The sequence below is a fragment of the Megascapheus bottae genome, chromosome 10 (assembly GCF_031878675.1).
Source record: "Megascapheus bottae isolate mThoBot1 chromosome 10, mThoBot2.hap1, whole genome shotgun sequence".
Lineage (NCBI taxonomy): Eukaryota > Metazoa > Chordata > Mammalia > Rodentia > Geomyidae > Megascapheus > Megascapheus bottae.
In genome coordinates, this window is record NC_143518.1 from 16,708,834 (window position 1) to 16,734,035 (window position 25,202).

General features: G+C 34.7%; 1 protein-coding gene across 3 annotated transcripts in view; it reads right to left on the minus strand.

Annotated features, from left to right (window-relative positions):
- Positions 1–285: 285 nt before the first annotated feature.
- The window catches only part of Odr4 (odr-4 GPCR localization factor homolog), a 34,314-nt gene continuing 9,397 nt past the window's right edge, over positions 286–25,202 (minus strand). For 2 of the 3 annotated variants that reach the window (XM_090340220.1, XM_090340219.1), the window contains exons 5-15: positions 24,088–24,194; positions 22,082–22,118; positions 16,904–17,044; positions 15,888–15,983; positions 15,424–15,489; positions 14,225–14,353; positions 12,813–12,902; positions 11,378–11,528; positions 6,941–7,126; positions 1,692–1,802; positions 286–584 (exon numbers count right to left, since the gene is read on the minus strand). In XM_090340220.1, the coding sequence (XP_090196346.1) occupies positions 517–584; positions 1,692–1,802; positions 6,941–7,126; positions 11,378–11,528; positions 12,813–12,902; positions 14,225–14,353; positions 15,424–15,489; positions 15,888–15,983; positions 16,904–17,044; positions 22,082–22,118; positions 24,088–24,194 (1,182 nt within the window). In that variant the 3' untranslated portion in view covers positions 286–516. Of the gene's footprint in view, positions 585–1,691; positions 1,803–6,940; positions 7,127–11,377; positions 11,529–12,811; positions 12,903–14,224; positions 14,354–15,423; positions 15,490–15,887; positions 15,984–16,903; positions 17,045–22,081; positions 22,119–24,087; positions 24,195–25,202 lie in introns of all 3 variants that reach the window. The other variant, XM_090340221.1, reaches the window with a different exon arrangement.

Genomic DNA, 25,202 nt, shown 5'->3' on the forward strand with positions numbered 1-25,202 from the left:
GTTCTTAACAGATTCAAACCTCTCTATCTAGAAAGGTTTCTGAGCCCTTGATCGGAACAAATCAAATAACATTTTGATAGTGAGGACTCAGAGAATGAATAATCCCATAAGCTGTTGGCACGGTTGTAAGGAATTCCTCCTGGTGCTCTACTACTAATATTGCGATCAACTCTGTTCAACTTTCCAATATCCTAATCAATGTGTGACTCAAATCAATAGAATGAAAATCTACAATATCCCATGTTTTGAAGCCTTTAAAAATAAATAATGATTGATAACATGCAATTCCAATCTAGATACATGCCTTTATTTTTAGAAAACTGGGGCACCTACAATATAAGCAAAGATAAACAAGGCAGCTGGTGATTTATGTCAGTCAGAAACATATCTAATAGGCATTTTTGTAGCAGATCTGGCTGTTACTATCTTAAATGCTGATGGATTATTCACATCATTATTATTCAAAGCTGTTGATCAATGTTCTCAGGATGACCAGGAAGCTCTTTGTGCTTCACCCTAATCACTGAAGTAATGAAAGGAGATACCCGCAGCAAGAACTGCAACTGCGAATGCTGCAATCACACCTAAAAGTAAACAAACACAAAACACATGGAAATGGGATGAGCCAAAAAAAAAAGGCTTAACTGATCTTAGGTCTGAAACGTAGGTAACGATGGGCCTATAATACGGCACACACACAGAAACAGACACATGTACACACAATCCTAGGTCCACACAAATATGCACATATTAAAAATCAATGAGGTTTTAGAAAATTAAAATACAAATACTAGACAAAGTGTACCCCTTATGTAGAGGTGTGCATTCAGACCTATCTAAAAAATTAACAAGTATTTTCAAAGGTTTCTATAAATATGTATAGAAATATACATATACGTTCATTTATATGTATATATACACATATTTTAGGATTTCACACCTGAAATCCTAGCTACTCAGGAGGCTGTGATCTGAGGGTCTCAGGTCAAAGCCAGCAGGGACATGAAAGTCTTAGTGACTCTTATCTCCAACTAACTACCAGAAAACCAGAAGTGGCACTATGGCTCAACATGGCAGAGCAGAAGCCTTGAGCCCAACAGCTCAGGGACAGCACCCAGTCCCAGAGTTCAGGCCCCACAACTGACAAAAAAAGGAGACCAAAAGATATCCAAAATGACAAATGCACCCAGAATCTACAAAGAATGTGCAAATGTACAAAGAATCTAGTTAATTAACTAAAGTTTATATAATGGTTGTAACCTGTAGTTAAGTCTCTGTGCTGAGCATTTCTCAGATTACTATTCCACTAAACAACAGTCTACCATTCTTCGTTCAAAAACCCTAAAACATGCTGGTGACTGATATACTTGTTGGAACCTTTAAAATACAGAAGTGCATTATGAATATCCACTGGAATTTTCTTTTTCATTCATAAAACTTATGAACATCTACAACATTGACAGGAACAGCATCAATGTTTTACATTGTGAAACACTGGCCCTACAATACTGATGAGCTCCTAAACATTTATACTTTTCTTTCTAACCCACGAAAATAACAGACACATCAGCTTTGAGAGCACTGAGGTGATAATACATATAAACCTTTCTACCTCCAGGGCCTGGCATCTTCCATAATATTCAGTGAATAATGGCTTAATCTATCACTTCTTTGAAATGAAAATAAAATACCTATGTTTTGCTGAATTTTCAATACTATTGTAGTTTTAATTGATTGCTCTGGCTGTTCATCATCTGTCTTGTCCAATGAAGCTTCACTATTCAGAGAGGAACTCACATAAGCTGTAAGAAATAATAACAAATCTTATATAATGAGAATTATCATTTGAAACTCTTTTAAAGAACATAATAAAGAATATATAAAGTAAATAATATTTTCTTTCTACTCATCGTGTGTGTGTGTGTGTGTGTGTGTGTGTGTGTGTGTACTGGGCCTAAGACTTGAATTCAGCCCTGGGCACTGTACTTGAGTTTTTGTGCTCAAAACTAACATTCTAACACTTGAGCTACAACTTGTTTAACCTTTTAGTGGTTAATTGGAGGGGAAACTCGCATGAATTTTCTTGCCAAGACTGGCTCTGAACCACAATTCTGAGATCTTAGCCTCCTGAGTACCTAGGATTGTAAGCATGAGCCATTGATTCTTAGCTTATTAGCCTTTTCTTTTTTTAACAAAAAATTGAGTCCTTATAAAATATAATGGAATAAAATGGAATATGTCAAAATGACATTGTTTTCAAAATATTTGATGTAATTTAATCACTGACTTAAACCAGACACAGAGTCAATATTGAATGGCTACCATTTTTAATCAGCTTGACTTAAAAATAGATTAGAAAAGGAATATGTGAAAGACAGCCTGTAGAGCACATAAAATCCAAAATGTGTCTATTTAGCCTAATCCAGAATAAGTTTACTATTAACCATGAAATTTAAAATAGACAAGCAAAAGAAAGTTGACCTTAAAACCACTCTGAAATGTCAAGCAAGAAAAGTACATCATTTTATTTTTACAAATGGGAAATAAAACCAGAGGTTAAAGTGTATAAGAGTCCTGCACAGCTACCTAAAATGTAACACAAGTTCTCTTTCCAATTCACTATGCAGACAGTAGTCTATGCAGGCTTTCTTATCTGAGTTTGTTTAAAACTAATTAAAAATATTTGAACTGCTGATAAACTCGTTAGAGATTGTACCACCCAATGGTTTAAACATTTTACTGTAGTGTTCAAGAATACTATGAAAATAGACATACACTTAGGGGAAGACTCTAGGTAAAGCCCCTCTGAACAACTGAAGTACCATGGTATTCATGATGAATAACAAAAAGTGGAAGCATGCTTTGGGGATAGACAAAGGAAGAAGGCACAGGAATGGAAGGAGGAAGGGTGAGCAAATGTAGTCACTCTTTTTTCAATGCACATCAGACATATAAAACATTAACTATGTAACACGAGAGTAGGGACTGGAAGGGGAAACAAAGGAGGGAATGATGGAAGGGGTAACACTGAAGAAGCATTACATTTATAAAGTGATATATGGAACTGTAACCCCTTTGTATAATTACTTAATAATTTTAAAATTACTATTTTAAATAATAACCTAAAAAGAATAATAATACAACAATAATTTTTAAAAGAAAAAAACTGATTTTAATACCAAGGCAGAATTGTAAGAGTCAACAGATTTTGAAGGTGTGGCTTCAAAATTTTTTTCATCTGATACTATGGACAAAGTAATCTAAATTAATGTGTACTAGGAGATGACTAACACATCTAAGAAATGTTAAAGCCACAGTTATCCCCACTATAAATGAGTCATTTTGACAATTATTCTTCATCACCGAACTTGGCAAATATGTATTTTAAACATAGCAACTACTCAACATTATGGAACACAAATAACAGTAATCAAATAGTTACAAATATTAAGTTTAAAGCCCCTAAACATATTCTTTCCTTAGTGGTTTGAGCTGGATTTAAGTTTTGCACTTAGTAGGCAAGTGTTCTGTCACTTGAGCCGTGCTCTAGATCCTCAACTTTTGAATTTGAACATTTGAAGGTTGTTTTTTTTTTTTTTGCCAGTCCTGGGGTTTGAACTCAGGGCTAAGCACTGTCCTTGGGCTTTTCTCAAGGCTCGTGCTCTACCACTTTAGACAAAGCACCACTTCTGACTTTTTTTATGTAAGTGGTACCAAGGAATCGAACCCAGGTATTCATGTATGCAAGGCAAGCACTCTACCACTAGGTCAGGCTCCTGGCCCCCACGTGAAGTATTTTTTGAAATTCACTTGTGAAAGAATCCCTACTTCAAATTTGAGGAGAATCAATACAAATTACAAGACAAAAACATTAAAAGTTAACATTATTTACACATTATAATTTCTTTTTCATTATAATTCCAAACTTCAGTATTTAATAAGGTGTCACTATCATCCTAAACTGATGTTTTCTTTTTAGGAAATGTTTTCTAACACTTTTACCAAAAGTAAAAGGAACCCTGGATTATCAATTACCAACAGACTCATAAAAGATTAGCAGAAGTTTGTACAGTCAGCAATGTTAGATGTGGATTCAAGCTAAAACATTATCTTGGCTAAATTATAGCATCTAAGTCAGGTGTGGTGGCTCATATTCATATTTCCAGCTACACAGGTAGTAGAGACCGATAGGATTGAAGTTCAAGGCAAACATAGCAAGAATTTATCAAAATAAAAAAGGCAGATTTGTTGGCATGTAAATGAGTCCAACATTAGAGGTATAGATATTATTGTAATCCAGGCTGGCTTAAGCATAAACATGATGCCCTATATCAAAAATAACCAAAATTCATAGGACACTATGTTGAAAATGAACTACGCAACTTGTGGGTTAGATGGGAGGGAAAAACTGGGAGAAAGCGAGGGAAGAGGTGATATTATCCAAAAGGAAATGTACTCTTTACCTGACTTAAATAATTATAATTTCTCTGCATATCACTTTTATAATAATAATAATAATAATAAATGAAGCAATAAAGGGGAGGTGGCACTGCTCAAGTGGCAGAGTAACTGGCTAGCAAATGTTAAGCCCTAAGCCCAGACAATAACACTACTGAAAAGAAAAACAAAATTATGGCATTTAATATCTTTTTCTTTTCTTTTTTTTTTTTTGCCAGAGCCACAGCATCATTTCTGTTTTTTTTCTATGTACACGGTACCAAGGAATTGAACCTGGGTCTTCATGCTTGGTAGGCAGGCACTCTACCCACTAGGCCAAACTTTAAGCCTGGTATAGGCCACTGGAAATGACCTTTCATTATAGAATTAAAAAAAAAAAAGAGGGAAATTTACAATACTTTTAACGAGTAATACTAACATTTTGTTACTGTAGATTTCTAATACTTAAAATCATGTGTTCCTAATTAAATCATTAATCAAGTAATTGGGTACTCCAAAATTCTGACCATTAATCCTAACTAATTTCTTTGGGATCCATTAGGACCTTATATCTGTGCATAAACTGTAATGTATGCAATATTCTATCTCCCAAACCTGAATTATAAGATTTTGGGGAAAAAAATCTGGTTATTAATTTTATCTACCATATTTCCTTGAGCAGAGAAAATATTACTTGATAAAAACATATACTAAGTAAATTTGATACTGAGAATTAATGTTTCTGGAACAACAACCTATGTTTTCTTTTCAATATTCTATAGTCCTTAAAATATTCTGAACTATTGATATACAAAGCTATGACTATTACATCATTTATAAATCCTGGTTATGGCTCAAAACATCATATTATACAAACTGTACAAACTTTGTCTGAGTTAGTCATAAGTATGACTTAGATTTATGATTATCATAAATAAATGTGAAAAAATGAGTTAAGTTGCTGTCTTCTGACATGCCACCATGTTACCTTACTCCATAGAACTAGAGCCAGCTGATCATACACTGAAATCTTATAAACTTTGAGCTACAAGAAATCTTTTCTCCCTTCAAGCTATTCTCAGTTATATCGTTTCAGTGACAAAAAGTTGACAAACACAGGGTTGTTTAAAAAGATTAAATGAGTTAGTGTTTGCAAGGCATTTGAAGTAGTACTACATTTGAAGGATCTACATAATAATGTCTGATATTATAGTCAGGCACTGCATACCAAAGTTTCAGTCAGTGATATATATGATGGTGGTCACATAACATAATAATGGAGCCAAAAGTTTCCACTGTCCAGTGAGGTTGTAGCTGTTGCAGCAATCACAATGTTACAGAATAATCCACAACTTAAAGGTTTGTGGGTATGCTGGTATAAACAAACCTAATACACCGGTAATTATGTGAAAGTATAGCGCACACACACACACACACACACGCACACACACGCACACACACGCACACACACGCTCACACACACACACGTTTTCAAGGGGTAAATAGAGTTGCTTCTTTAATTTATAAAGGCTTTCTTTTCTCTTTATGATAAATTTACTATTCTGTTTCATGAGTAATACTAATTGGGAGTTGTTAACAAAAAACTAAACATACGTGATTCAACTAACATGACTTTACCAAGAGACTTGAAATTCCTCATCTCAGGAGCTTACCATATTCTATTCCTGGTGGAAAGTGGGAATTAGCTACAAAAGAGAATGACTAAGATATTAGAAAGAAATTAAAAACTGCTGAATCCAAATTTCATTGACACCAATGCTATGATATCACAACTTTCCATAAGGAAAGGACTTTTCTCAGGACTCAGTGATATTTACTAATAATGCTTTTATTACATAATATTTTAAAATACTTCAGGAAAACTTCATATATAATCATTCATGGATATACTTTATATCTATCTATCTATCTAGATAGATATAAAGCAAAGCAAAAATCTACTCTAGACTTTCAAAATGAAAGATCATATATTTTGAAAATGTTCTATGTGATTAGATAGTACAGTAAATTCATGTACTATAAAAATTCTCGTCCTGATTTTTAGAACTGCACATTTCACTTTAATGTCCTAATTAAATGATAATATAAAGAAAAGCAAATTATATGAAAAATGTTTAATAAAGTTTTAAATACTTTATGACACAATGTTGAATCCAGCAATTAGATGACTTTTGAGAAAACTTTTCTCTTAAATTATAACTAAAACCTACAAGCTTTCACCTTTTTAAACCTAAAAGTCTTATCAAAATCCACAGTGGATTTTGATTTATCTTAAAATTATCTTAAATTTATCTTTTGAATTATTTTAAGTTTGGGTACAATTTCCAAAGAAAACACTCAGTTTATGTTTATATATAGAGAGAAATTCATCAGACTTATTTCAATTGTCTTAATATTATGAAAAGTCAGCTACATGGAAATATAAACACATGATATTACATCTAATAGGTAAACTCAGCTGTAGTCTAATTAGGTTAATTACCTGTGTTTATTTCCTCTGCAACTTCAAAATCTTCTATTTCAATAGTTTGATCTAACATCTCTATAAAATGGTCTCTGATTTCTTCAGCTGATTCATCCCCAAATTTGTAATCACAGAACATTACATTAGAACCAGGAATGGGGACAAAAACTCGATGAGGGAGGATGTGGAACTCTTTTTCAGAATCTAAAAGAGAGAGAACAGCCATCACTATTTAGAAAAGTCTGTTATTAGTACATATTTTAGAAGTGCATGAAAACAGTAACAGAACAAAAGCTTGAAATGATAATGCATTTTCACTTTATGATTGGCATCACACTACTGAGTTCTATTTTAACTCAATTCTATTGACTTCTACGAACCTTACAAACTTATCACCTTAAAGTTGCTGGTGATTATACATTCTTGCTTAAGCAATGTCCTATGATGGAATACTCAAGAGGAATTCTAGAAATTACTGCCATAGTTGGATTAACCTTGTAAGTACCTTCAACTCTACAGCCCACTTTTCTATGCATATTTGCAGTAAAATTGGGGCCTACTTATAGGAAGCATATAGAACATACTACTAATGTCATCTTGCTAGCTATGAAACTTGTTTAAGACATCAAGCAGTGGTGCTGTGACTCAAGTGGTAGAGTGAAAATATTGAGCTGCAGAGCTCAGGGACAGCACCCAGGCCCAGAGTTCAAGCTCCTTGTATGACCAAAAAAAAAAAAAAAGATTGTACTAAGTTGGGTGCCAGTGGCTCATACCTGTAATCCTAACTACTCAGGAGGCTGAGATCTGAGGATCACAGTTCAAAACCAACCCAGACACTTATGTCTATGAGTCTCATCTCCAATTAACCACTAGAAAACCAGAAGTGGTGCTATGGCTCAAGGGGTAGACCTCTAGCCTTGAGCTAAAGAACTTAGGGACAGCATCCAGACCCAGAGTTCAAGCCCCACAGCCGAAAAACAAAAAACAAAAAACACCAAAAGACATCAGGCATGTATTCTGTAACAACTCCATCTTGCCCTCCTCTTTTCTTTTCCTTTGAGAGAATCAGTTAGGCTCGATAAGTAGCCCAGGCTGGCCTTGGCCTTGAACTCGATGGCCTCCTTTGATTTGCCTGCTGGGATTATGGGAATGCACCAAAGTACTTCATTAGCTTCCTTTTTCAACTTCTCTTAACATTATTTTTTCTAGTATATTTGTAATTTTTTTGGGTAAAAGGTATTTAGAAAAAAAATCTGAATCTACAAAACTAATGAATTAACTTTAGCATATTATTTTAAATATTTACAAGTTAGAGTAATATATTTCCCTAAATTATTTATATAAAGTCATTAGGTCACATAAGCACAGCATTGCTGTTTAATTCAACAGTAAAGAATAAGTAGTAAACTGGAGCTCATTTCACTAGTAACCATACCAAAGAACTAGTGTACGCTTTACATAATCACAAAAACTAAGATGAAGTACAATGCCTCAAGTGTCATAGGAAAAGTCACAACTTATGTAAGGTTCTTCTAGATTCTGTGTATTATTTTATTCACATATGAGAAGTGACAGAAATTTCCTCTTTGACCAGACTGCCTCCTAGCTGTAGAACTATATGACTGCAATTTGTACTGCACCATGTACCTGTTGATATTGTAAGCAATCAGTATTTGAAGCAGATTATGATTAAACTCACACTTTTCCTTTTATTTTTATGTCTTAAATAAACTAGTGATGTTTTATCTTGATATTTCAAGATCAACTATATGGCTGGGAGTGTGACTCGAGTGGTACAGCACCTGCCAGGAGGAACCAGGCCTTGACTGGACTTGTATATACTGTAAGTTCATACAAACACACAAACATACATAAGAGGTAGCATTTTAGTATCTAAATAAGACCAAAATTTTCAGTGGGTTTGAGATTTATAATGGGATAAAAGATCATTTTTGAGGGTAAGAATCTCCTAGGATCATCCCTACAACAGGGTACCCAGTTCGATATAACCTGAGCAAATCTAAAACAGGAAATCTTTTTCAGTTTAAGCCAATTTGATAAAGAATGGGTGCGTACTGGTTAAAAATAGAACCCCTGGCACATATTAAAAAAAAAATACACAGACTACGTGTTAAGGAAGATGAATCTAAGAGCAGAAGCAAATATTTGCACAAAGGGACAAGAAGTATAATAAGGCAATAGAATCGTAATACAGGCAAAAGATTAAAAATAATTTGAAAGAATAAGTACATGAATGAATAAGGATGTAGGGATGGAGATTTCATGACTCACTAATGACCTCTACTTTACAATCTAGTAGAGTCCATCTATCATAGCACATTGGGAAGAATTGAATGAACATTAACAACTAGTAATAGGGAAGATCTGCCCTACATCGTAAAGGGAATCAGATAAAACCGCTCAAAGTGAAAGCATTGATTAGCATTCTCGCACATAACTTATTCCATTGAAATACCAAGTTTTTCAATATTAACAGTAAGAATTCCAAGGCCACATTTACTATAAAGATTGAGTACAAGGCAAACATTATATACCTTACCTTATCTGCAATATCACACCATTTAAGAATGATATGCTAAACTATTTACCATAGCAAAGATATGGAACCAACCCAGATGTCCCTCAGTTGATGAATGGATCAACAAGATATGGTATTTATACACAATAGAATTCTATGCTGCAGTCAGAAAGAACGACATCGCTCCATTTGTAAGGAAATGGAAAGACTTAGAAAAAATCATATTAAGTGAAGTAAGTCAGACTCAAAGGAACATAGGCCCAATAGTCTCCCTCATTTGGCAAAATCAGTAGAAACCTTGGGCTCTCCTAGCAGAGATTTACAATAGTACAAAATCTAGAGACATTAGGCCAAATAGTACAACACTAAATGTAAGGACCTCCAGGATAAGGAAACAAAAGCCATATAATGAGTGACAGTTGGCCTTAATGTACTATGTTATCGCTGATCTCCTTTGCCTTTCCTTGGTTATCTCATATTGTTACAATATTTCACCTTGTTATCTGATATATTTTATATGTGCTTAATTGGTTATTTGAAATTGGATAGGGAAGGGGGGAAATCAAGATAAGTGGGGGGAGGGTGGGAGGGAAATGGGGACCATATCATGAGAAAAGGTATCAATGTTTGTGAAGTTATGCACCTTCTCTCTGGTGAATATAATGTAACCCTTCTATTAATCACAATAAAAAAGTTATAAAAAAATGATATGCTAAGTAAAATGATGAGGACCCATGACCAGTACACACATACTCAAAAAAACCAACAGTAACCACAACAAAAACCACCGTATATGTTGAAGATATGGTACCCAATGTTAAGTGTTCAAAAATAGAACATTTGCGAAATGACTGGATCATAAGGGACATGGTCTAAACACTACCTTGATGGAGTCATAAAATGAGGTGATATTATGAGGAGGGAGTTGAAACTAGAGTGTGAGGCCTACTCAGAAGAAAGGTCGTCACTAGGGGTATGCCCTTGAAGGGTACACTTTGCTCCTACTATCTACTCATTGCTTCCTGGCAACAACAGCAATTACTGTTACGCAAGGTTTGCTTTATACTAGCCTATATAAGGGACTTTACAATTTAATCTCACAACTTCCAAAAGCAGCTATTACAATTCTTGTTTTACACTTTAAATAATCGATGCTTACAAAGGCTGACTCATTTCTGGGAGGTCACTATGATTGTAGCCAAACAGACACATAATCTGATATAGTGTAGACATAGCTTGTTTTCCAAGAGTCCATGTCTTCAAGAAGATGATATTGGGAAGTGCAATTTGTAGAGGTAAGGCCTAGTAGGTCCTTAGGCACTTGGAGATACGTCTTCAAAAGTTCTTCTCATGGGACTCTGGTTAGTTCTCTCTTGCATAAGGGTATTATAAATCCTGAGCCTGGTTTCACCCGGTTCTTTTATTTCTGTAAGTATGTATATGTTCTTTTTGTTTCTTATCATTTCAAACAAACTGCTTCATATAAGATTAAAATTCATATTTCATTAAATTTGCATAGCAATTGGAACTTCAGGGTTACTTGTGAAATATGGAAAGGCAATCCCAAAGATCTAACATACAGAAATGTAGATAAGGTTATCATTAGTCTATCAAACCTAGTATATGGACAGAATAGTCACTATGAGGTAACACACTGACGCAACCTTGATTTTCAAACTAAGAGCTGGTAAACATATAAGTTAAAATATTTTGTACATGGTGCCTAGTAGAGGACCTGCTATGTGATACTCAACAATAATGTGTTAATACTTTGATTATAACTAAGTTCTTTAAAAGTTCTTTAGTTGTTTAAAAAAATCCCTGGGGCCAGGTGTGTGGCCTAGTGCTTGCCTAGCATGCATGAAGCCCTGGGTTCCATTTCTCGGTACCACAAACACAGAAAAAGCTGGAAGTACCTTTCCATCCAAGACACCTAGATTGTGCATGTGTAGCCTCGCCCACCACCATGGAGGCAGGCTCTAGAGGGTCCCCTGGAAGCACCATTTTGGAAGTGCTCTCCGGGTTCCCAACTCCAGAAAGTGATGGCTGATACAGCAGATAATAATTCTGCAAGGCATAAAAGAGCAGTGAATTCAATTAATGAAGTCATGGTTCTTCTATTACCACTTAAGAAGAAAGACACTAGGACCCTTCCAACCAATAAATTGGAAGGAGGAGAACCCTATCTTAAGAATTCAATGAAGGAAAAGGAAAAGGGTGACTTCAAGATTCGAGCAATGCCTAAATCAGCTGAGATGCAAAAATGCAAGCATGAAGACCTAAAGGACTCCTTAATACAAAACTTGCACTTGGGAAGGAAATTAAGAAGCTGGGACAAGGATATGAAAAGATCTTGAGTTGCTTAAGGAAATGCAAGGAGCTCTGGAATTTAAGAAAGAACTTGTTGATTATGCTATCCAAGAGATTCAAAAGGCGAGAGCTAAACACTTTAAGCAGACACTGAAAAAAATCAACAAACATCTGAAAGAGGATAAATAAACCACAAATGTATAATCCTCTTATGACAGCGCTCAATAAGAGGAAAGTAGTGTAGGATACCAATGCTGAAGTCTTATGGTGTATGTGCTTTTTCAAGCAAATTGCTTTCCTAAGTCAAAAGATACTGAATATGTAAAAGGAGTGGAACTTTTGAATGTTACAAATTTCTTTTAGTAAAAGTTGGACTGTAGTACTATTGGTTTGCTTTGAAAAAGAAAAAGCCAGAAGTGGTGCTGTGGCTCAAGTGGTAGAGAGCTAGTCTTGAGCAAGAGAGGCTCAGGGACAGTGCCCCAGGCCCTAAGTTCAATCTCCAGGACTGGCAAAAAAAAAAAAGAAAGAAAGAAGAAAAGAAAATCATGACAAAAATATCAGTAATGTTCACTAAAAACCAAGTTCTTAAAAAGTCCTCTGCCAAATTATTAAATATTGACAGATCTGCCATTATAAAGTGTTTTCTGGAAGGAAACAACTGAAAAATTATCTTAGAATAATAAAAGTGTCATCTTATACTAAAAAACACTATAAAAGATGGCATATCTTGAGATCTTATTGTATCAAAATAAACATTTGGGGGGGGGTTTGGCCTAGTAGTAGAGTGCTTGCCTAGCATGCATGGAGACAATTCCTCGGTACCACGTACAAAGAAAAAAGGCAGAAGTGGTGCTGAGGCTCAAGTGGTAAAGCTCTAGCCTTGAGAAAATCCAAGGACAGGGCTCAGGACCTGAGCTCAAGCCCAGGATTGGCAAAAAAAAAAAAAAAAAAAAAAAAAACAAAAAAAACTTCAAAATAAACATTTGAAATACTGATTATATATGCATCTCCAAACAAAAGTACTTATTTAATACTCATAACTTTTTTTTCTGATATTTCATTCAAAAGCAGATCTTCAAATAGTATTTCACAACGATCAGCAACTGTGTTCAATATATCTCTCTTCACTGCCTATAAAGAAAAAAGAAGCAAAACAAAGTAAGAAATACTTCAGATTTGCATTAAAAACTTACATATCATTTTTTATTATGTCCCTTAATTTATCCAAGCTACTAATATATTCATAGTTTAATGACTGACAAATATGTTCAATCTCATCTCAACAGTAAATTAAACAGTAAAGACAAAACTTTGACTTGTGTGTAAATCAGGCTTGCAAATATTTCACATGTATTTGTTAGATAAATACCAATCATAATTTTTTTATTTGTGAATTACAGAACACTATCTAATAACTCTTACTTTTGAGATAAGTTTCCCTTTTTGCAAGGGCTGCCCTGGACTACCATCTATGTTTATGGTCCTGCAGTAGCTGAGATGACAAAGACTAGCAGGCCAACCTTTCTTTCTGAGGTGAAGTTGTGTGTAAATTTTTGCCTAGGTTTCCCTGGAATCATAATTCTCCCAATATCAGATTCTCACACATGGGATCATAGGCACATCCCACCACACCCAGTTACTGTTTGAAATGGCCTTTTATGAACTTTTTTCCTGAGCTAGCCTCAAATTGTGATCCATTTGTTCTCTTTCTTCTGAGTACCCAGGATTACAGGCACAAGCCTCCAGTGCCCAGTCTATAAAAACTATCTTAAGAAAGTTTTCTTTCTTAATTCAGCTTTCTAAATGGACCTGGTAAAATGAAACCCCCTTAAACAACTAATTGATGTCAATAAAAAATATACTCAGGGGCTGGGAGTGTGGACTAGTGGTACAGTGTCTGCTTAGCATGCACAAAGCCTGGGGTTTGATTCCTTGGTACCACATACACAGAAAAAGCCTGAATTGGTGCTGTGGCTCAAATGCCAGAGAGCTAGCCTTGAGAAAGCCCAAGGACAGTGCCCAGGCCCTGAATTCAAGCCCTAGGACTGGCAAAATAAATAAATAAATAAATAATATATATACATATATATATGTAATTATATGTACAATGTATGTAATTAAATCATAATTATATGATTGTGTATATAATATGCAATTATATATATAATTCAGTTTTCCTACCAATAATCATCATAAACACACTAATATATTTCAAGTGTGGAGGAGTTCCTAAACCTCTAACATTGCAAAGGAAAATAATAAAGTAAGTGTTTTTATGTGGAAATCTTAGAATCAATTGCATAGTATATCTGTATTGTCCAGCTGCTTGGGTCTTCATTAACTATAATCAAATGAATTATTAACTCAAATTAAAACATATAAATTTTGGGATTTTTGAATAGCTATGTTGACCTACATCTACATTTCATATGCCAGTAACACTCCTTTCATACCTGTACAGCATCTTTCACCTTGGGCCTGCTGCTGTGAATATACGCTCTGCATTTTACAGCACCCTGGAGGTTTATAGAACCACTGCAAGTTTGGACTGTGGCTGTAGATCTGTGGTCTGAATTCAAGAGCTGAAAGACAAAATCTGTTTCAGTCTTGACAGTTAACAATGATTAACTATATATGACACTGAAGCATTACATAAACTATTTTGATGAGAAGGAAATTTCAAGAACAATGTTTTCACCACTGGGCTAGGCTATCTATGATTATTGCTAGTGCAATAGTCAGCTTTATTTTAATTGCATCTCTATATCTAGCTGGTTCTAGTAGTGATGTTTATCCTCTCTTATTAAAGTTGTTTAACATCTTTAGTAATAAAAGAATTGCAAGGCAATACTATATTGAGAATTACCATTAAGAAAACAACAAATTCTGTCAAGGATGCAGGAAAAAGGAACTCTTATTTACTGTTACTGAGAGTATAAATCAGTGCAGCCACTATAAGAATTAGAAGGAAGGTCCATACAAAGTTAGAAATAGAGCCAGGTATACCACTTCTAGGCACATAATACATGAAAGAATCTTTATCAGTATACAATGTAGTTAACTAAATATTCACATTGATTGTAGAACTAGTCACAATAGTAATCAGTCTAAATATTATCAATGGTGAATAGACTAAGAAAATGACACAACACAAACATACACACCCACTACTTTTAATGAGCCATACCAAAATTATGTTAACTACAGAAATAAGATGGAAGTGGAGCTCATCATATTAAACAAAATAAGCCAGATCCAGAAGGAAAAATACCACGTTTTCTCTCACAGGTGGAATCTATGTATAATAAAAACCAAACAACAAAAAAAGTGAAAGCAAAAGGAAAGAGGACCATGGAAAAGGGAAAAAGGACAGGAGCAGGCAATGAAAGAGAAGAGAGTATGACCAAAGAACATCATATACATGCACGGAATATCAAATGCATGTATAAAGCCCTTTATTCAATTAAAACTAATACATGTTAATAAAATAAAAAATTAAGGGAAAATAAATAAAATATTGTTGCTTGGGAGTAAAATTCGTATAACTGGAAACTTAGGTTTTATATCTGTAATTTTTTCTTTGAAATGCAAAAACAATTTTATTACTAAATTAAAAAATAACATTAAATAAGTAACATTTAAAAATATTTACCAAATGTGTTAGTACACGAACATCAAAAGAATGACTGCTTACTTGAGTATTTCCTCTAGATTTTTTCTAAAAAAACAAAAAACACAACAAAACACAAAAGTTATAAGAATTATTCTACACATACTAAAAAAAGAGGAAAAAACAATCCTGTTTGCACTTAGCTTTTTTACATACTATTTTAAATACTGTTTCAATCAAACTTAAGTATGAAGTCTATAACATGCCTACTAAGTTAAGTGACACTCCCTAATACAGCTTTTATGATTCTAACTGCATCAGAATGTGTCTTTCCATCGCTTTCAAAAAAATAATATATATATATATATTACTTTTATTCTGAAAAACCTTAGAAATAAAATCAGTACATGGAACCAGTTTTCATGAAGGTCAGTACTAAAGATAAATCTTTTAATTATTTTTAGCACAAATTATTTCATAAGAAGGTAATTTTTCTTTTAACTCACCTGTCCTTCTAAAAGGTCACAATCTCCATCTTTAACTTGTCCATTAATTAAATAAACACCATTTTCTATTTGCTTGGCCCATCGTGTAAGTCCACTCTTAAAAGAAAACATGGAACTCTTTTAGAAATAAGATCACCTCCAACTCTCTAATTCCCATTTTTTTCTACTTAATACACTGAAAATTTAAAAATCCTTACGTGTCAGTTTTACAGTATTTAAATCTACTAAAAGATTCATGATAAAAAATTATACCCGGGCCGGGAGTTTGGCCTAGTGGTTAAAGTGCTTGCCTAGCATGAGCGAAGACCTGGGTTCGATTCCTTGGTACCACATACATACAAAAAAGCTGGAAGTGGTGCTGAGGCTCGAGTGGTAGAGCTCTAGCCTTGAGAAAGTCCAAGGACAGTGCTCAGGCCCTGAGCTCAAGCCCAGGACTGGCAAAAAAAAAAAAAAAAAATTATACCCTAATCTTCCAGTGCCTTATCCATATAATAACTTTTCTGGTTTCTGCCCTAAATTAACAACTATATCAGATTACAGTTTTTTTAGCTACATAAATTTTATTTTATAACAAAATTTAATCATGTCTATTATTGTTCAAAATAGGGGAAGTGCAAACAAAACTCAAACAATATAAAGCAACATTAAAAAGGAAAAATAAGTAAGAATCATTTGCCATCTTCAATTTTGAAAAAAAAAAAGAAAAATGAAATAAAAGATACAGAAATACAAATGGCTTGATAAAGACAAAACCAGAAAGTACTAAGTGAAAGTATAAGAGGTAGAGTATAACTAACTACTCCTGTAATTACATTTTACAGAGGCTAATTAATAAATGCTTATTAAACATCTATGTGATAGATATACTAGTATAATAACATGACACCTCATCCAAATCTGGCTAGAATAATATGTTAACTACTCACATATAACACAATCATAAATGCAGTACAATTCTGAGGGTTTGAAATGACTGTCATAATCAGAAAACTGTTATCACTGTTACCATTCTATACCTTTGCATTTTTCTCCAGAGTATAGGTGACAGAAGTAGTAGAGAGTGGGATGTGAATGTTAATGTGAACAGTACACTCTAGGGAAAGCCATGAGGTGGAAAGTCCACTCTGATACTTCCAATCTGCTGGTCTTGGTGAACACTTAAACAAGGGATAAGACAGAAAAACCAGCTGTGAAAAAACACGTGCATCAATGAAACATCATAGAAATATATAACCTAACAATTAAATTAATATCTTAAGTATTTGGTCATATTTTTTGATCAAATGGTAGATCACATAGAGAAGAAAGCATACATTAAATACAATACTAATTATACATCTAAGGCAACTATGGCACTCCCCCAAACGATAGGTAGGAAAAGGACAGAAAATTCAGAGTTTATAATATGAAAACTACTGATCTCCACCATAGTGACAATTCTAAAAATTCTAATTTGTGGCAAGTTAATGAATTCAAGTAGGTATCAGATGTTCTCCTTACTATTTTTCACCTTAACACAATGATGCTCTGGATTGAGCTGACTGACAGAGGATATTAGTTGCAAAAACATCTTTAGTTTTTTTTTCCAGCAGCACATGGAACATTTTCCAAAATAGACCACATTTTAGGGGAAAACAAACCTGGGCAGATTCAAAAACACTGAAATTATTCCCTGCATTCTCTCAGACCACAAGGGCATCAAATTGGAAATGAACACCAATCTACCAACGAAAACCCTGAAACTCATGGAGATTGAACAACACATTGTTGACTCACCAATGGGTCAGCGAAGAGATCAGAACAGAACTTCAACAGTTTATGAAATTCAACAAAAAGGAGCACACAAATACCAGCTCCTCTGGGACACAGCAAAAGCAGTACTCAGAGAAAAATTTATAACTGAGTGCCTACAATAACATATTGGAAAAATCGCGAAAAAACATTTAATGTGTCACCTTAAGCAACTGGAAAAAGAGCAACAAACCAACCCTAATCCCACTAGAAGGAAGCAAATTATTAAAAATCAAAGCAAAATAAAATGAATTGGAGTCCAAAAAAACTATAGAAAGAATCAACAAAACTAGGAGTTGGTTCTTTGAAAAAATGAACAAAATTGACGGACCCTTAGCAAATCTACCAAAAAAAAGAAGGGAGCATACCCAAATAAACAAAATCACAAATGAGAATGGTAATATCAGGACAGAAATTTCCAAGATCCAGAGCACCATGAGGGAATACTTTTTAAACCTTTATGCCAACAAATTTGAGAATCTAGAAGAAATGGATGAATTCTAGCCAATATTAACATACCCACATTGAACCAAGAAGACCTCATCCAACTAAACAGACCTATTTCAAGCACTGAAATAGAAATGGCAATAAGAGACCTTCCATCTAAGAAAAGCCCAGGGCCAAATGGATTCACAGCTGAATTCTATAAGGTCTTCAAAGCAGAGTTCACACCAATACTCCTCAAGCTCTTCAACAAAATTGAAAATGAAGGTTCTTTACCAAACTCATTCTATGAAGACAGTATAACCCTGATCCCCAAACCAGACAGAGATTCATCAAAGAAAGAGAACTATCAACCCATTTCTTTGATGCAAAACTTCTCAACAAAATACTGGCCAACCGTCTTCAGCAACTCATCAATAAAATTATACACTATGATCAAATGGGATTCATCACAGGGATGCAAAGCTGGTTCAACATGCGCAAATCAATTAAAATAATTCAACACATCAACAGGAGCAAGGATGAGAATCACACGATTGTCTCAATAGATGCAGAAAAGGCATTTGACAAGATCCAACACCTCTATATGCTCAAAGCTCTGGAGAAATTAGGAATCCATGGAACATTCCTCAGTATAATAAAGGCTGTGTATGACAAACCCACAGCTAGCATTATACTTAATGGTGAAAAACTAAAGCCATTCCCTCTAACATCAGGAACGAGACAAGGATGCCTATTCTCTCTTTTACATAGTATTAGAATTCCTATACAGAGCAATAAGGCAAGAACCAAGCATAAAGGGGATACAAATAGGGAAAGAGGAAGTGAAACTTTCCCTCTTTGCAGATGACATGATTCTGTATTTAAAGAACCCTAGAGACTCCACTCCCAAGCTCCTTGAGCTGATTCCAAACTTTGGCAAGGTAGCAGGGTATAAAATTAACCCTCAAAAATCAACTGCCTTCCTATATGCCAACAATGAGAGGAACGAGGGAACAGTAAAGAAAGCAACTCCTTTTACAATAGCCTCAAAGAAAATAAAGTACCTAGGAATTAACTAAGAATGTAAAGGACCCTAGGGGTGGGGTGGGGGGAAGGGAAATGGGGACCAAGACATGTGAAAGGGTATCAATGTATGGGAATTAATGCACCATCTATCTGGCAAATATCATGTAACCCGTCTATTAATTACAATAAAAAATATATGAAAAAAAGAATGTAAAGGACCTTTTTTTTTAAAGGGAAATGTTTTTTAATTAAAAAATTTTAAAGCAAAATAATAATACTAAAAGTTGTTTGATACAAGAATATAGGCAAATATATAGCAATCAATACATATATTAAAAAGATTTCAAATAAACATCTTATACCTCAAACACTTTAAAAGTTATTTAAAACAAAGAATCCTAAAGCAATCCCTAAAATTATACATAAATATAACCTAACCTGAAGGCCTCCTCTTACCACTAACTCTAATATAACCCATACACACTCTACCCATCATCTTCAAACCCTATTCCTAAACCTATCCTTAATCTATCTCTAAATTTAATCCTTTTTTTTTCCAGTCCTGGGGCTTGAACTCAAGGTCTGGGCATTGTCTTTGAACTTTCTCAAGGTTAGTGTTGTATCTCTTGAGTCACAGTATCACTTTCAGCTTTTTCTGTGTATGCGATACTAAAGAATCAAATCCAGGACTCTGTGCATGCTAGGTAAGCATACTACCACTAGGCCATACTTCTAGCCTTCTAAATCTAACTTAAAAGTATATGCCTGCGTAAAGGACCTTTTTGATGAAAACTTTAAAACCCTGAAAAAGGAAATTAAAGCAGAACTGAGACAATGGAAAAACTTCCCATGCTCCTGGATTGGAAGAATTAACACTGTGAAAATGGCAATCTTGCCAAGGGTTATCTAAAAATTCAATGCAATACCCATCAATATGCCAATGTCATTCTTTAAAGAAATAGAAGAGGCAATCCAAAATTTCATATGGAATAATAAAAGACCCCATATAGCAAAAACAATTCTTGGCAGAAAGAACAGCGCAGGAGGAATTTCAATACCAAACTTTTAGACTCTACTACAGAGCTATAGAGTCCAAAACAGCTTGGTACTGGCACAAGAACAGGCCTGAAGACTAATGGAATAGAACTGAGGACCCAGATATTAACCCACATACCTATGACCACCTAATCTTTGATAAGAGAGCCAAAAAAATAGAATGGAAGAAAGACAGCCTCTTCAACAAATGGTGCTGGCAGAACTGGTTTAGTACCTGCAGAAAACTAAATTTGGATCCTTCTTTGTCACCCTACGCCAGAATTAACTCCAAATGGATCAAAGACCTCGAGGTAAAAGCCGATACACTGAAAACTTTACAAGAAGAAATAGGAGATACACAAGGTCTCCTTGGCACAGGTAGAAACTTTCTTCATAAAGACCAAGAAACACAAAAAATCGGAGAAAAATCTGGATAAGTGGGACTGCATTAAACTACAGAGCTTCTATATGGCAAAAAAACATAGCTAGCAAATTAACTAGAAAGTCTACAGAGTGGGAGAAGATCTTTACTAATCATACAATGGACTAAGGCCTCCTACCTAAAACATATCAACGACTCAAAAAATTGAATCACTACAAAACTAATCTCCAAAGTAACAACCATCCCATCAAAAGATTGGCCAAAGACTTAAAGATAGTCTCCTCTGAAGAAGAAATAAGAATGGCCTATAGACACATGAAGAAATGCTCGACATCTCTGGCCATAAAAGAAATGCAAATCAAAACCACTCTAAGAATCTACCTCACTCCTGTGAGAAAGACCAGGATCAAGAAATCTAATAACAACAGATGCTGGAGGGGATGTGGTCAGGAGGGATCGCTACTACACTGTTAGTGGGAGTGCAAACTCGTTTAACCACTATGGAAAGCAGTATGGCAGTTCCTCAAAAGACTAAACATAGAGCTCTCCTATGACCCAGCAATTCCACTACTAGGCATTTTCCCAATTGTCCAGAAACAAGGACATACTAAATCCACTAACACAACAATGTTCGTTGCAGCACTATTTACCATAGCAATGATACAGAACCAATCCAAATGTCCCTCTGTTGATGAGTAGATCAACAAGATGTGGTATTTATACACAATGAAATTCTATGCTGCTGTCAGAAAGAATGACATCACCCCATTTGTTAGGAAATGGAAAGACAGAAAAAATCATGTTAAGTGAAGTAAGCCAGACTCAAAGGAACATAGGCTCAATGGTTTCCCTCATTTGTCATAATCAGTAGAAACCTTGAGCTCTTCCGGCAGAGATTTACAATAGAACAAAACCTAGATACATAAGGCCATATAGTATGACCTTAAATGAAAGGACCTCCAGGATATAGAAACAAAAGCCATATAATGAGAGATTGTTGTCCTTAATGTACTATGTTATCTCTCATCTCTTTTGCTGTCCCTTTGTTATCTCATATTGTTACAGTATTTCACCTTGTTATCTAATATACTGTATATATGCTTAATTGGTTATTTGAAATTGGATAGGCAAGGGGGAAAACAAGATGAGCGGCGGAGGAGGGAGAGGGTGATGGGAAATGGGAACCATGAGATGAGAAAGGGTATCAATGTATGTGAAGTAATGCACATTCTATCTGGTGAATATAATGTAACCCTTCTATTAATTACAATAAAAAAAACATGAAAAAAAATCTTTAGTCATTTTTATCATCAGCTTCTCAAAGGTAAGACTAAATATGCAAGTTAGCAAAAATATTTCAAAACCTAATAATGCCTATAATAAATTAATCATACTCTGAATTGAAATCACATGGTTATAGATATCAGTAAGAAACTGTAGCACTGAAAACTTTTAAAACTAAACATAAAGGAGAATTTTTCATTTTTGAAAACAAAAATCTTTAAACAGTTCTAAGAAGATGAGTTTTTCTTACCTTTGGATCATGTACATCATAAGTTCGACATGATATTCTTTACTAATTAAGGACAGAAATGAACAAAAAAGAATTCTTGATAGTTAACAAAATATGACATCAAAAAATAAAAAAGTACCTAAATCAAAGAGTTACCAATCACAATAGTTTATATAGCTAAAGATGGCCATGTAAATGTATAGCATGTGTGTAAATGTGAATATTTATGTGTATATACATATAAATTGTTCAGACTATAATAATTCTGATGTTTGAAACTATTTTTTTCAATTTCTCAAAATTACCAATCAAAACAAAATGGAAGCACTTATGAAGTTTCCCTCAAACACAAACCATAAGAAGAGAGTGCTGGCCTGGATGGGATCAAGTATAAGAAAGTTCCTTGGGTTGAAAGCCCATGCATGCAACTTCCCAGTTCAATAACAAGTTAAAAGCTCATTTGCTGTAAGACTTGTCATTTTGTCTCCAGCAAGTCCTAATTTATTGGGTCCTTGGGGTGTTACTCCCTTTAGTGAGGCTGCTTCTTTCTTGACATTCGCTCTTGGTACATTCATTACGGTGTAAAGACTCTAAGAAGGTCCTGCTATTAGTTTTTAGTTTAACTAATTCTGGCCAAAGGCATAGGGAATTCACAGAGGTCTGCACTGTCCAGTTCAGTGTGCCTATGCTTTGAATTGCACATTTTATCTTTAAGAAATAAAAGTACTACGATCCCGCCATACCACTTCTAGGCATCTATCCTGAATACCATAACCCAAGATAAAAGGACACCTGCTCAACTATGTTTATCTCTGCACTATTCATAATAGCCAGGCGATGGAAACAATCCAGATGCCCTACTGCAGATGAATGGATACAAAAAATGTGGTATATATATATATATATATATATATATATATACACATACAATGGAATTATACATAGCCAACAGACAAGATAAAATAATGGCATTTGTAGGGAAGTGGATGAATCTAGAGTGAATCATGTTGAGTGAGACAAGTCAAGACCATAGGAACAAAAGGCGCATGGTATCCTTAATATGTGGCTATTAGATCCAAACAGTACAAGAGCGAGGACTCAATATTTGCATACCCAATGCTATGGACATGGTACTGGAAATATAAACACAACTACATAGACATAGTAACTTATGACTCTATAGACATATTGTTTTATTATCTAGATTAATATGTATCTATGATATACAAACCCTTAGCCTAATTTTGATTATGTTCTAAAAACTAAGTGCCAGTGATTGTATATAGAGATTCCCTTCTTGAATACTTACTTGTTAAACACATCATTTGAAATATGATGTAAAAATCAATGTTAATAAATTCTTTTAAAAAAAGAAATAAAACTAATGTTTTTATTAAAACAAACTACTCAAAAAAACTGAACTGGCACTGTTGTTCAAGTTAGCAGAGCACTCCCCTTGGGCAAAAGAAGCTCAGGGACTGACAGCACCTAGGCCCACAGTGCAAGCCTCAGGATCAGAAAAAATAAAAACAAACAAAAACAATTCATTTGTCAGTGGGCATTTAATTCTCTCTAAAATGCCTACTAATGTGTATAGAGATGACTAGTTAAGAACTTAATCTTTAGTTCTTGCTATCTCTCTCAAATTTTTCAACCATTATTACTATTGTTATTATTAATTACTATTATTGGCAGGCCTAATGATAATCATATATCAGTTACAAAAACAAAAAACAGAGTATGATTTTTTTATCTAAAAAGATGATTTTTTAAGCCAGGGCATAGTAGGTAGTGCCAATAATTCTAACTACTCAGAGGACTGAGGTCCAGATGGTTAGACTCAAGACCAGCCTGAGTAGAAAAGTCCATTAGACTCCAATATAAAAGCAAAATGATGGGCTCAAGTGGTAGAATACCAGACAAACAGCTCTGAGTTAGAAACAAAAAACTGAAGACATTAATAATTGTTTAAGAATACTGTTTTGGTGCCGTAAACTTGTAACTCTAAATACTTTAGTAAAGGATACTTTTTTGTAGAAGAGCAAAGGTGAACTAGCACCCGTTCTGAGACTTCCTCCTCAGTGAAACTCCACAATCTTTTTCTATTCATAGATTTTACCATAGCAAATATTATCTGAAAGGCAGAAAAACAAACACATTTATTCAATGCAAAATGAAATCAGTGGAAAAGACAATTACAATGTCCCTAAGGCTTTAACATTCTTTGACTACTATTGATTTTTACTTCCTTCAAATCTAACAGAACTGATATATTCATCATTTTGGATTCTTTTTGGGGGGTTGAGGGGGTAGGAAAAGGGGGAGTTGTGTGCCTGAGAACTATTTCTTAGGTTTTTCACTCAAGGCTAAGCACTATACCACTTGTGTCACAGCTCCATTTCTGGCTTTGGTGGCTAACTGAAGATAAGTCTCACAGACTTTCCTCCCAGGCTAGCATTGATTCTTGAGCCTCAGGTTCAGCTTCCTAAGTAGCTAGTATTATAGGAATGAGCCACTGGCATCCAGTATTTTTTGAGGGGGGGGGGATGGCGTTGAATTCAGTACCTGGGTGCTATCCCTTACCTTTTTCACTCAAGGTTGGCTATACTACTTGGGCCATAGCTTCACTTTCTAATTTTAGTGTAGTTTACTTTTAATTCTGTTTTTAGGGATTAACATTAAAGTTGTGTTTAAAGTAGAAAAATACAATTTTCATAACTAGACACAAAAAATTAATTTGGGGCAACTGGGATTTAAATGAAATGCAGAATAGAAACTTTTTCTTAGAAGATGAAATATAACTACAAAAACAGCGCAAGTTGCTCACTTAGCTGTTTCTGTTTTTCTTTGGCTGATCCTGGGGCTTGAACTCAGGGTCTGGCACTGTCCTTGAACATTTTTGCTTAACCCTAGTGCCTTTACCACTTGAGTCACAGCTCCACTACTGACATTTTGTTGGTTAACTGGAGATAAAGAGACTCCAAGACAGGGTCTTGACATGTAGTTGAAGTTGGCCTGGCATTTGCTTGGCAGCCCAGTCTGGTCTCAAACTCACTAGCACCTTGCCTCAGCCACCCAGCATGTGCTAACCATACCCAGCTTTAATCTCAGGATCTGGAACAAAGTAGCAAACACATAGTAC